This window comes from Palaemon carinicauda, chromosome 23 (assembly GCF_036898095.1).
Source record: "Palaemon carinicauda isolate YSFRI2023 chromosome 23, ASM3689809v2, whole genome shotgun sequence".
NCBI lineage: Eukaryota > Metazoa > Arthropoda > Malacostraca > Decapoda > Palaemonidae > Palaemon > Palaemon carinicauda.
The window spans coordinates 71,727,668-71,740,113 of NC_090747.1; the positions used below are offsets into that span (position 1 = coordinate 71,727,668).

Sequence of the window (12,446 nt, forward strand, 5' to 3'; positions counted from 1 at the left end):
CTCCTTTTCAGTTGAGGCATAAACTCTCTGAGCAAAAGCTCGAAGCTGAGTATAGTTGTTCCAGGTCAAATCTGATCTGTTACCCTTCCAGAGATGGAAATTGAATGTGTTTGAGATGAAGTGTCTGAGGAGTGTAGCTGTGGAATCTTGATTAGATAGGGTTAGGAACAAAGTAGTGAGGGTGAGAATAGTTGTAAGAAATGAATTATCAGCTAGGGTGGATATAATTGTATAGAGATGGTTTGGCCATGTAGAGAGAATGGAAAATGGCTGTTTGCTGAAAAAGGTGATGAATGCAAGACTTGATGGGAAAAGTACAAGAGGAAGGCCAAGGTTTTGGTGGATATGTGGAGTGAAGAAAGCTCTGGGTGATAGGAGGATAGATGTGAGAGAGGCAAAAGAGCGTGCTGTAAATAGGAATGAATGGCAAGCGATTGTGACGTAGTTCTGATATGCCCTGCAGCTTCCTCCGGTCGCCTTTGTGACCGCTGAGGTATCATAATAGCAGATTCAGCATATGAAGCTTCATTGTGGTAGATAACAGGGGAAGGCAGGCTGTGGCACCATGGCAGTATCAACCAAACTTGGTTGAATCCCTCGTCAGACTGGAGAAACAAAGAGAAGAAAAATCCCCCTTTTTTTATGTTGGCTACCCCCTAAAATTGGGGAAAGTGCCATGGTAGACAGATCAAAAACAAGTGGCTATTGTTTCTTCAATGATAGCACCCTTTTCGTGACATCCATTGATTTATTTATTTATTTTTTTTTTTTTTTTTTTGAGAATCGTACACATTATCGATGTTTTATGAAAATGTACATACGTGTATCTTGTTCATGTTTCTCAATAATGTCTTTTTTCCCCTCTTAGGATAATCATTTCCTTCTTACCATGTCTTAATCCTCTTGTGGGGCATTCTCTAGATGCTGTACTTCACTGTTACTGTTAATTTGATCGTTACAATTAACGACTACAATTCAATAAAGACCATGCGGTCACAGTCCCTCAAAGAACAGTTCCAAAGATGCTCTCACGATACTACAATATGCGATGCTACTACAAGTGCTGCTCAAAGAATGGAAGAGTTAAAGTCTCAGCAAGGGTTGGGGATGCGAGCTTAGGCTAAACATACAAAAATTTTAATTCTTATAATCATATACCAATTTGCTGCACATATTCATACATACACACACACACAGAATTGCAATATAGAATATTTACTGCTGTAGTGTATTTACTGCTGTAGTGTAATTTACATTCAAAGAACTATTACATACTTAGTGAATACTGTACACTATTTGCAAGTGGAAAAAAAATCCTTAGAGTTTATATTACCTATTATCCACTGGATTCTGCAACCTTGTTGGTGTTCGGTATGTAATGAAAGCGGATAAGGAGGTTTTATTAAATGATAAATTCAATGCTATAGTGTACAGTATTATACTGTACATTAAGATTAAAATTACAGTTCTTAATGGTATACTGTATTTAAAAGTATTTCTAGCCAAAAAATTCCAATCGAGTTAAGGGTATCTTATTATTTGCTAGAATCTTTACCTTTGAGAGAGGCTTGAACCAAATACAGTACCTGCATATAAGGAGGACCTATGTATTTAGATGATTTACAGGAAATTCAGTAATACAGTATAGAGAACATTTACTTTTCAAGTACATGAACATAACATGGTACAAATACAGTATAGTACTGTATATACTTCAGTACCATGAAATAAAACAGGTTTAACAAAGGATTACAGCTTTGAATTTGAAATAAGCATTTGAAGTCAAAATAATTCAAAATCATAAAATTAACCAAGAACCGCAGAATAAGGCACAATGACACCTTTTGTGACACAACTGGTAGGTTACATGCAGTAATCTACCAATACAGTATGTGTTTATATTTTATGCCAAAGTTGGAGGAAGAGAACCTGAAATATGAATTAAATTTTTATTAGTCCCTAGAGGTCAGATATACACCAGATAAAAGTAGAATCTTTTTGCACTTCTAAGACTGCTGTTGCATTCCCACATCAAATGATAATGTCGCTTCAGTTTTGAATGACGAGTCATCACGCTGGGTGTTGCCACAATTTGAATCCCTCTCTGTCGAATCTTTATTTGTCAGCTTGACGGTAACTAAAATGATGTCTTCATTTTGTGGTAAACCTGTAAAATTACACAGATTATGGCAAGATTCCTTGCCATGACAACTAGGTGTGCTTTTGTATTGGTGTTAAATAGGTAGCCTTTTTATTTTACATTGTTAAGGTTTGGACCAGCCTTACCATCCTGTGTAATTAGTCAAAAACAGCATTGATAAAAGATTCAATTTATTTTGTTGCTAGAGCAAGAGTAGGTAAAACTTGATCTTTTGAACCCATATCTTGACTGACTTATCTGAGCCCAAATAAGGACACATATCTTATCCTCACAATCCCATTCATAAGTTTTTTTAATACTACGAAGAAATAACTATGATAAATAGGTAAAATTGAGAGAAAAAAGGGATGGAATGAAAAACTGCATAAATAAGATGTTTTTTTTTACGGTGAAAGATAATTTAAAAAAAAAAAGAACAAAGATAGTTCAGTGTAAAAGTGTAGAGCCCTGTTAAGGCATTGCTGGAGGATGGGTTGATGAATAAAGTTCCTTTCCTTTGTTATTTTCGGTTTTGTACGGTATAACACTGATTGGTTGAGAACCAACCATTGTAACCATAAGGTCATTATATATATAAATTCCTTTTGGTAAAGTTGTAAGTTTATTTTTTGCATAATTTTATGCACATTGATTAGCTGTAAGTTTGTGGTATGGGCAAGTGAAGTAATGGTAGATTTTGTTGAATTTGGTGTTCGTATTTTCAGAGCATTTTTTATATACAAGTATGTTTGTAGTGGTTTCCATATACTGTACTGGTAAATATCTAAAGGAAAATGTTGACTGAATACTTTTATTTCTCACTTATTTCAGGAGTTTATATGCCACCCTTTGCTATGATTGCTGGTGGAGTTTTGGTTAAAGCTTTAGCCCTGTGGTATTCCACAAGTTGTGCAGCAGAAGAGCAAGCCCAAAATGAGAAGTGTAAAAAGAAGGTGAGCTTTTTTTTTTAATATATTTGACTAGAGCTATGCTATTGTGAAGCATCTTTGCAGCAAATTGATAATTGGGATTTATACAGTGTTCCTTCACTAATACAAACTACCTTCCTTTAGTAGGAGTAAGGAAATTTTGATGATATAATTTGTTATTTGTATACTCACCTGATGTTCATATTGCTTTGTCTTCTAAGCTGATTCAATAGCAGTGTTACTCTGAAAAACTAAAAATGTCCTATTTTCTTCCCTTCAAGAGGCCAGGCCTCTTGCCCTTTAATATGATGTCTGATTACTAATTTTCTATTAAGTCTCAAAGTTGCAACTAATATCTTATCCACTTGACATCATTAGTCTGTGGGGAGGAGGGTGGGCATGTATATGAATGTCAGTTGACCAGGAATAGGAACAAATGACCACTCAGGACCACTCGTGAGATCTGTGATATCATAGCACATGAGCACGATCAGTCACCATGTGACCTATATGCATACAACATGTTATTTTCATTAGTAAAATAAATTTTTGAATATACTTACCCGATGATCATGTAGCTGTCAACTCTGTTGCCCGACAGAAATCTACGGTCGGGATACGCCAGCGATCGCTATACAGGTGGGGGTGTACACAACAGCGCCATCTGTGAGCAGGTACTCAAGTACTTCTTGTCAACAAGAACTCAATTTTCTCCTCGGTCCACTGGTTCTCTATGGGGAGGAAGGGCGGGTCCTTAAATTCATGATCATCGGGTAAGTATATTCAAAAATTTATTTTACTAATGAAAATAACATTTTTCAATATTAATCTTACCCGATGATCATGTAGCTGATTCACACCCAGGGTGGTGGGTGGAGACCAGCATACATGTTAACAAAGAAGCTAAGTATCCCGTATCTTATTTTAGCCGTTACTCAAAATAACAAACATAAAATAAATAAGTACCTGGTAAGGAAGTCGACTTGAACCATTACTCTGCCTTTTTAAGTACGTCTTCCTTACTGAGCCTAGCGATCCTCTTAGGATGCTGAGCGACTCCTAGGTGCTGAAGTATTAAGGGCTGCAACCCATACTAAAGGACCTCATCACAACCTCTAATCTAGGCGCTTCTCAAGAAAGAATTTGACCACCCGCCAAATCAACAAGGATGCGGAAGGCTTCTTAGCCTTCCGGACAACCCAGAAATATTTCAAGAGAAAGATTAAAAAGGTTCTGGAATTAGGGAATTGTAGTGGTGGAGCCCCCACCACTACTGCACTCGTTGCTACGAATGGTCCCAGAGTGTAGCAGTTCTCGTAAAGAGACTGGACATTCTTAAGATAAAAGACGCGAACACTGATTAGCTTTTCCAAAAGGTTGCGTCGAAAATATTTTGCAGAGATCTATTTTATTAAAAGGTCACGGAAGTTGTGATAGCTCTAACTTCGTGTGTCCTTACCTTCAGCCAAGCTTGGTCTTCCTCATTCAGAAGGGAATGAGCTTCTCGTATTAACAGTCTGAAAATAATAGGATAAAGAATTCTCTGACATAGGCAAAGATGAATTCTTAACTGAACACCATAAAGCTTCAGACGGGCCTCATAAAGGTTTTTAAAAAAGAACTTAAGAGCTCTACAGGACATAATACTCTTTCTAGTTCCTTTCCAACCATATCGATAAGTTTGGAATATCCAACCATATCGATAAGTTTGGAATAACGAACGATATTGGTCAAGGCCGAGAAGGCAGCTCGTGTTTGGCTAGAAAACCAAGATGTAGAACATGTAGCCGTTTCGGATGAAAATCCGATGTTCTTGCTGAAGGCATGAATCTCACTGACTCTTTTAGCTGGTAAAGCATATCAGGAAAAGAGTCTTAAAGGTGAGATCTTTCAGGGAGGCTGATTGAAGTGGTTCGAACCTGTCTAACATAAGGAATCTTAGAACCACGTCTAAATTCCAACCAGGTGTAACCAAACGACGCTCCTTCGTGGTCTCAAAAGACTTAAGGAGGTCCTGTAGATCTTTATTGTTAAAAAGATCTAAGCCTCTGTGACGGAAGACTGATGCCAACAAGTTTCTGTAACCCTTGAAAGTGGGAGCTGAAAGAGATCGCTCTTTTCTCAGATATAAGAGGAAGTCAGCTATTTGAGTTACAGAGGTACTGGTCGAGGATACGGATACTGACTTGCACCAGTTTAGGAAGATTCCCCACTTCGATTGGTAGACTCTAAGGGTGGATGTTCTCCTTGCTCTAACAATCGCTCTGGTTGCCTCCTTCGAAAAACCTCTAGTTCTCGAGAGTCTTTCGATACTCTGAAGGCAGTGAGACGAAGAGCGTGGAGGCCTTGGAGTACCTTCTTACGCGTGGCAGACGTAGCAGGTCCACCCTTAGGGGAAGAGTTCTGGGAACGTCTACTAGCCATCGAAGTACCTCGGTAAGTTATTCTCTCGCGGGCCAGAGGGAAGCAACTAGACTTTGTCCCAACGTGAGAGGCGAACTTCTGCAGTACCTTGTTGACAAACTAGAACGGAGGGAATGCATATAGATCTAGATGAGACTAATCTAGTAGAAAGGCATCTAAAAGAACCACTGCTGGGTCTGTTGAGAGCCTCTTGGACATCGAGGTTGCGAAGAGATCCATGGTTGGATGGCCCCAAGTGACCCAAAGTCTCTTGCATACATCTCTGTGGAGGGTCCAATATGTTGGAATTATTGTCCCTTCCTACTGAGACAAACTGCTAAGACATTCAAGTTGCCTTGGAAGAAATTTGTTACTAGTGAAAAGTCAAGACCTGTTGAACAGGAGAGGAGGTCACTAGCGAACTCGCACCATGTCAGAGAGTAGGTCCCTCCTTGCTAGGAGATGAACATCAAAGCAGAGAGTTGTCCGTGTTGACCTCCATTACTTTGTCTTGAAGGAGAGACCTGAAGCTTTTCCAGGTCAGACTTACTGCCAGAAGCTTCTTGCAGTTAAAATGCATTGTCCTTTGACGCGGGTTCCATAATCCCGAGCATTCCCTACCGCCTAAGGTCGCACCCCAGCCTACGTCCGATGCGTCTGAGAAGAGAACGTGGTTGGGAGTCTGAACAGTCAGGGGAAGACCCTATAAAAGGTTGATAAAGTCCTTTCCTCAGGTTAGACCAGACTTATCTTCCGGAAACCGGGATCGAGACCGCTTGTAGCGTCTTGTCCTTTTCCAGTGAAGAGCTAGATGAAACCGAAGAGGACGGAGGTGTAGTCTTCCAAGTGACACCAAATGCACCACGGATGACTGTGTCCTAACCAGACTCATCCACAGCCTGACAGGGCCGTATTCCTTCTTCAGCATCTTCTGGATGGATAGCAGGGCTGGGGATTGATCTTCTCGTTCAGCCATGTCCTCATCAGAGGGTTCCTCATCCGAAACTGATGAGGAAACGGCAACGGAGTGGGCAACGTCTGACTCGCTGAATCCGGTCGCACTGGTGGATGCGTGACGGAGCCGGACACAAGATCATGGTACTGCTGCACAGTCTGTGAACTGTCAACCATGGGGAAGCGAGGAAGTACAGCGACAACCCGAAACTGTCTAGACTGTCTGGGTAGTACAGACAACTCCTTATCGGGTTGCTGAGGTTGCCGCACTGCGTCACAACAAGTCACCTCTGCTGGTTGTTGAACGTCTTCCCAGTGACACACTGACTCCGTAAAAAATCTTCTATCAAGGACTAAGCTTGGACTGCATGTCTTGCAACAAAGCCCAAGGTCTATGGGAGCAAGTGTGGCAACAGACGGGGTTAGCGACTGAAGCGGAACCATTTACCCTCCCTGGAAGCATGTTATGCTTAAATAAAAGTCCATAGGAGGCTAAGCAGCTTAAGGCTCCTCTCCAAATGACAGAGTCCTCAAGGGAATATCAGAAGGAGGGAGAACAGCACTTTCTCATCTACAGGAACCATATCCGAGAAAAGCTAGGTTCTCTCAGTGAGGGTTTCACTGGAGCAAAAGCAGCAGACCAGAAGGCAACATTATGAAACTGCTTGACAGTCTGTGAACTGTCAAAAACTGAACTGTCAACCACAACAGGAGCGTGAGGACATACAGCACTGGTGGTGTATAAGTAGCAGACCAGAAGGCAACGTCATGTAACTGTATGACAGTTTGTGAGTTGGCAACAACCAAAGTTGTGTGGGGAAGCCTCAACTCCTGACTGACTAGTTTGCTGCTGGCGAGTGGCGGTAACCACAGTGTGTTGCGGAGGCTGACACATCGTGTCAAAACACGGCAGCTTGTGGTAGCTCACGCACGGCAACGGAGTGCTCTGTGTGTGGGAGTCAACATACATCTGGCAGGGTTGACTTGTGCATGGGTGGAGGAGCTCTCACAACAAGAGTGTGAGAGCAGGAAGCCATGCCGGGCGCACAACCGTGGGAGGTGTAGGCCCACGGGTGCATCGTCAACCTTCTCCGCAGTCGGAGTGTGGGAGCTGGCAACAACAAAAGCAGAGTGCTGGAGCGTGGGAGGGGCTGCGGTGGGTTGAGGAGCATGCGGTATGGTATGCGGAGCATGCTGTAAGGTATGCGGCTCATGCTGCATGGTATGCGGAGCATGCTGTAAGGTATGCAGAGCATGCTGCATGGTATGCGGAGCATGCTGTAAGGTATGCAGAGCATGCTGCATGGTATGCGGAGCATGCTGTAAGGTATGCAGAGCATGCTGCATGGGCTGCGGAGAATGCCGCATAGTGCTGGAACCCGGCAGCTCTACAGAACCTTACCACTGCTGATGCAGTAGCTCACGCATGTTAGCAGATGGTGCAGCAAGAACATGCGTCTGGCAGGGTGGACTGCGCATCGGTGGTGGAGCTCTCACAGGTGGAGGGTGGGAGCAGGCAGCCGCAGTATCTGCTGAGCGCACAACCTCGGCGGGTTGTAGGTTAACAGGTGCATTGTCAACCTTCCAGCATGATACTCCTGCATGAAGGAGCAAGCTGAGACTGTATAGTCTGCAGCATGGACCACTAGGGTCTATGAAAGACAACAACAAACGGAGCTACTGTCCGTTGTGACTGAGGGTCTAAAACCGCTGGTGCGGCAACAGACGGAGTTACTGCCTGTTGCGGTACCACCTTGCCTCTCTTGGGAGGTGTGCAGTTGTCGTACTGCAGCAAGTCCGAACTGACCCAGTGGCTACACCTAGGCCGTTGGACTTGTGCGGAAGGGACCGACTTGCACTTAAAAGCTGCAAGATTTGGTCCATGGTTTCTGCGAGAAACCTCTTCCGCAGACGAGGAATAAATGGGCTCTCTCGTCTTTGTGTGGGTGGGGTGATCACGTCGGCAACGTGTGTAGATACACCCGAAACCACGGAGGGAAACGTCTGTTCGTTGATCAAGGCCTGTGGAACCCATAAGTCCTTCGACATTACTTCTCCCCTGGGCTTGGGAGCTTGTAAGAGGTATCGGACTAGGTGAACAACTGGCACGAACAGACGAACCCTCGAACGCAACACTGTAACACTTTGCGCATATCACTTTATCACTTTTGATTTTCTGTTTGCACTTATTTCACTGAACTCGAAACTTTAAGTGGTTTGTACCTGAAACACGCAATCCTATCCTTCATTAAAAGGTAGTAATTGCGAAAACAGTATTACAATGTAACAGAAAAACATAATGAAAGATAAAGAATTCAGTGGCTGGAAAAGAGACTAAACACTAGATCAAATAAACTACGTTTAAAATCTCTCACCGCATAAAGCCTGGGAACAAGAATAAAACTCTAGAAACGTTTTACCTTCTTCCCCTATAGCGACTAGGGAGAAGAGCAAAAAACGAGAACAACGTTACCCGCTTGAACGAAACGTTTATCCTCCTCTCTCTCCCTCCGTCTCTATCTCTCTCTCTCTCTCTCTCTTGACTTAGAACCTGAGAGATGAGCCCAATTATATATATCGTTAAAACATATTATTTGTTAAAGGAAAAAAACTGAAAGGTTTCCCAAATAAAAAGTTCCTTTATTAGAATTAAAACCATTTAAGCTAAGAAAGAATGAACGAAACGCTAGAATCGGTTTACTCTTACTGCAACGTGAAACCGTGAAAAACTCTCTCTCTATCGTAACGATAGAGCGCAAGTTGAACGTTCTGAACGTCAACAACTGCGGAGACTAAACAAAACGTTAGTTCAACTTTGAAAACAGTACGAGACTATCAAAGAAATTCTTTCAAAAACATTAAAATTAAAATAGCATAAATTCTTAACAGGAAAAACGATATGACGGGCTCAATGTTAATTAACTTCGGTTCCAAGTAAGGACCGCCTACTATTAGGAAAGGTCGCATATAAACAAACATAAAAATTAATTTTTATAAGTTTATAATAAATGGAAGTTAATCGAAGAGGCCTATAAATGGCGGAGAGATATAAAATAAATCTATAACTTTGTTAAGCAAAATTACCAAAAACCTAAACACACTTCCGTCTAAGGGAAGGGTGGGAAAAAAAAAGTGAAAGAGAGTCTATACTCTCTTGACACCAACACTTCCGTCTAAGGGAAGGGTCGGCCATTTAAAAGTGAAAGAGAGTCCATACTCTCTTCGTCACCATAATTAAATCAAATTAATTCCAAAAGCTTGCTAAGCTAATGATAAAGCTTCCTGAATAGCGAAGGCTAAACTCTAGAGCAAATACATCACCAAATCGTGAACAATAACTCCAGAATCAACAGCGTATCCAAGTAGGTCTAGCCGGTGGCACGACAGAGGAAAAATTGAGTTCTTGTTGACAAGAAGTACTTGAGTACCTGCTCACAGATGGCGCTGTTGTGTACACCCCCACCTGTATAGCGATCGCTGGCGTATCCCGACCGTAGATTTCTGTCGGGCAACAGAGTTGACAGCTACATGATCATCGGGTAAGATTAATATTGAAAAATGCATATTACACTTGCTTTTACACTTATCAGAGGCTCAAGTATGTACTTTTTCAGTCACCATGGGTACAAGCGCCAAAAGCATTACTGTTTCTGAGGTGGAACCCACGATTAGGCTTCTCTAACAATTCTTGTCCCGTTTTTGGTCTGGATTGTCATATACTGTACTATATTTAGGCAGTAAAACGTATAGTAAAAATAGAGGTGTAATTTTTTTTATTAAGGGCCTAACTCTTCAATACACAGATATATAACCCAACTGTTGAAGTTTAGTACTGTTCAGTTATATTTAGAGTAGTCATAAACAATACTTCCTGGTGAAATTTTGATACTTTTATACAGAAGCTATCTAGACCCGTTTTTTCGACGATAACTGCTTGAGTAACACACCATACACCTTTCTACACCTTTCTTTGTTGGTGACTGATTTTGTTCTACAGCTAAGTCCTTTATCTAGAATTTTACCTATTGAAAATTTCACTTTCAAAGCTAGGACACTGTTAGGGCATTTGTACTTCTAGGATGTAAACAAAATATCTTTTCCTCTTGGATCAGTGTAGAATCTAAACTGAAACCCAAATTTTATGGATTAATTTTCTTGTTCTGTGAAGTTTGTATTGATATTCATGACTAAAACTTATGATTACAATGATCATTGTCAACACATACACGCACACACACACATATATATATATATATATAGAGAGAGAGAGAGAGAGAGAGAGAGAGAGAGAGAGACAGAGAGAGAGAGAGAGAGAGAGAGATCTATAGCTATATATTAAATTATTACAATTACCAAATGGCATTTTAAAAATTAAATAAGGTATTGATTTTTTTTTAAATATTTGTATCATAGCATCTATGCTTCTAGCATCATGATATTGAAAAGTTTCAGATATTTACCTGCATTTATAATAGCCCATTATTATATCTATAGAAAATTATAGTATTGACAGCTTATTGAATTGCAAATTCTATTTGTTCCGTAACTGAAATACAAACCATGCTATTTAATATGGGTAATTACTTTCGACGTACCTGAAATGACGAGCCATTAGAATTTTAACGAGGGTTTACTACCCCACCGCTAGTTAGCGGGGGGTAGGGAGGGTAGCTTGCTACCCCCCCCCCCCTCACACACACCTGTGATTGAGCTCACTTTGCTCTCAGCTAGGGTGGCAGTCGGACATGTCCGCTTTCACTCTCGCCTCTTTTGGACAGCCATTACTAATCTTTCTTTTGCTTTTCCTTTGACAGAGTGTATGTGAAGTTGGCCTCTGCTATGCGTAAGTGTCCTGGCTTACCTGACCACCCTTGTGGCATGTTTATGTCGGCGGTTGACACGGATCCCCACACCTTGTGTCCTTATTGTAGGGGCCAACGGTGTGATAGAGATAAGGTTTGTGGTTAGTGAAGGGAGTGGTCTACCTCCCAGTGGGAGAGGTTTTCTCGGCGCCGGAAGAAGAAGTCCAAACGGGATATTTCTCCTTCAAAGGTTTCTTTGAAAAGAGAAAATCCCAAGGACTCTTCTTCCATGGCCCAAACCTCCTCAGAAGCTCCCACTCGATCGGTTTCTCCCAAGAAGCCGTCGAGTGGTAGCGTAGACCGTAGTTCTGTTGACCGATCCCGGGGTGTGGGAGAGGGAGTTGCCTCCCATAGTAAGGCAGCTCCTCCTGGGAGGAGGATATTATCATGCCTGTAACTAATAACAATTTATTACAGCTTTGGGCTTCCTTGGGGCTTTGGTTTGCCCTCCAAGGAAGCCCTGTTTGACATGATCAAGTTGGGAGCAGCTGTCAAACAGTCGCCGACGGTAGCAGAGATCGATCCTCTGTCTATCGTCGATGTTGTTGGGGCAGAGGCTTCCGATGAGTTGTCTCAAACCTCTGCTCCTGATGTTGCTGCTGTAGCTGAAGGCTTAGTTCCCCCCTCCAAACATCCTTCAAGGGAGGAGCTAAGTCCTACGGTCTCTCCTGCCGGTGATTCTCCCCCTTGGGGGAGTTCACTCACAGAGACTCCTCTTCGGAGGACTGCTGATGGTCAGCCCGCTGACCCCACGGCCCACAGAGGGCGTATAAGGCGTAAAGCTCGCCTTCCCCTTTGCCTTAGAGGTCTTCCTTCACCTCACAAGGGTGTTAGGAGGCGCCTCTTCGGCTCGTCATCTCCGCAGTCCTCTGCAGAAGAACCTCGCCGTCGTTCACCGACCCTGCCAGCTACATCCTTGGACCTCTCCGCAGATCGTTCGCTATCTCATTCAGTGGAAGTCGTCCTTACAAAGGGCACGCCGACCTTCCAACCACCAGACCTGCTGACCTGCCGTCACCGTTCCTGGCTGCCAATGCGCTGTGGGCGCCTTTTCATCTCGTTGTAAAACGGGCAATGGTCCCTTTGGGGCATAAATGGCGTGAGCACAAATTGGTGTCCAAGTCTCTTAAGCGCCAGGTATCCCTTGCGCGCCAACGA

General features: G+C 42.6%; 1 protein-coding gene across 2 annotated transcripts in view; it reads left to right on the top strand.

Moving 5' to 3' along the window:
• The window catches only part of GAA1 (glycosylphosphatidylinositol anchor attachment 1), a 205,125-nt gene that overhangs the window by 154,733 nt on the left and 37,946 nt on the right, over positions 1–12,446 (top strand). For both annotated transcript variants that reach the window (XM_068347028.1, XM_068347027.1), the window contains exon 10: positions 2,972–3,093. In XM_068347028.1, coding sequence (XP_068203129.1) covers positions 2,972–3,093 — 122 coding nt within the window. The remainder of the gene's footprint in view (positions 1–2,971; positions 3,094–12,446) is intronic.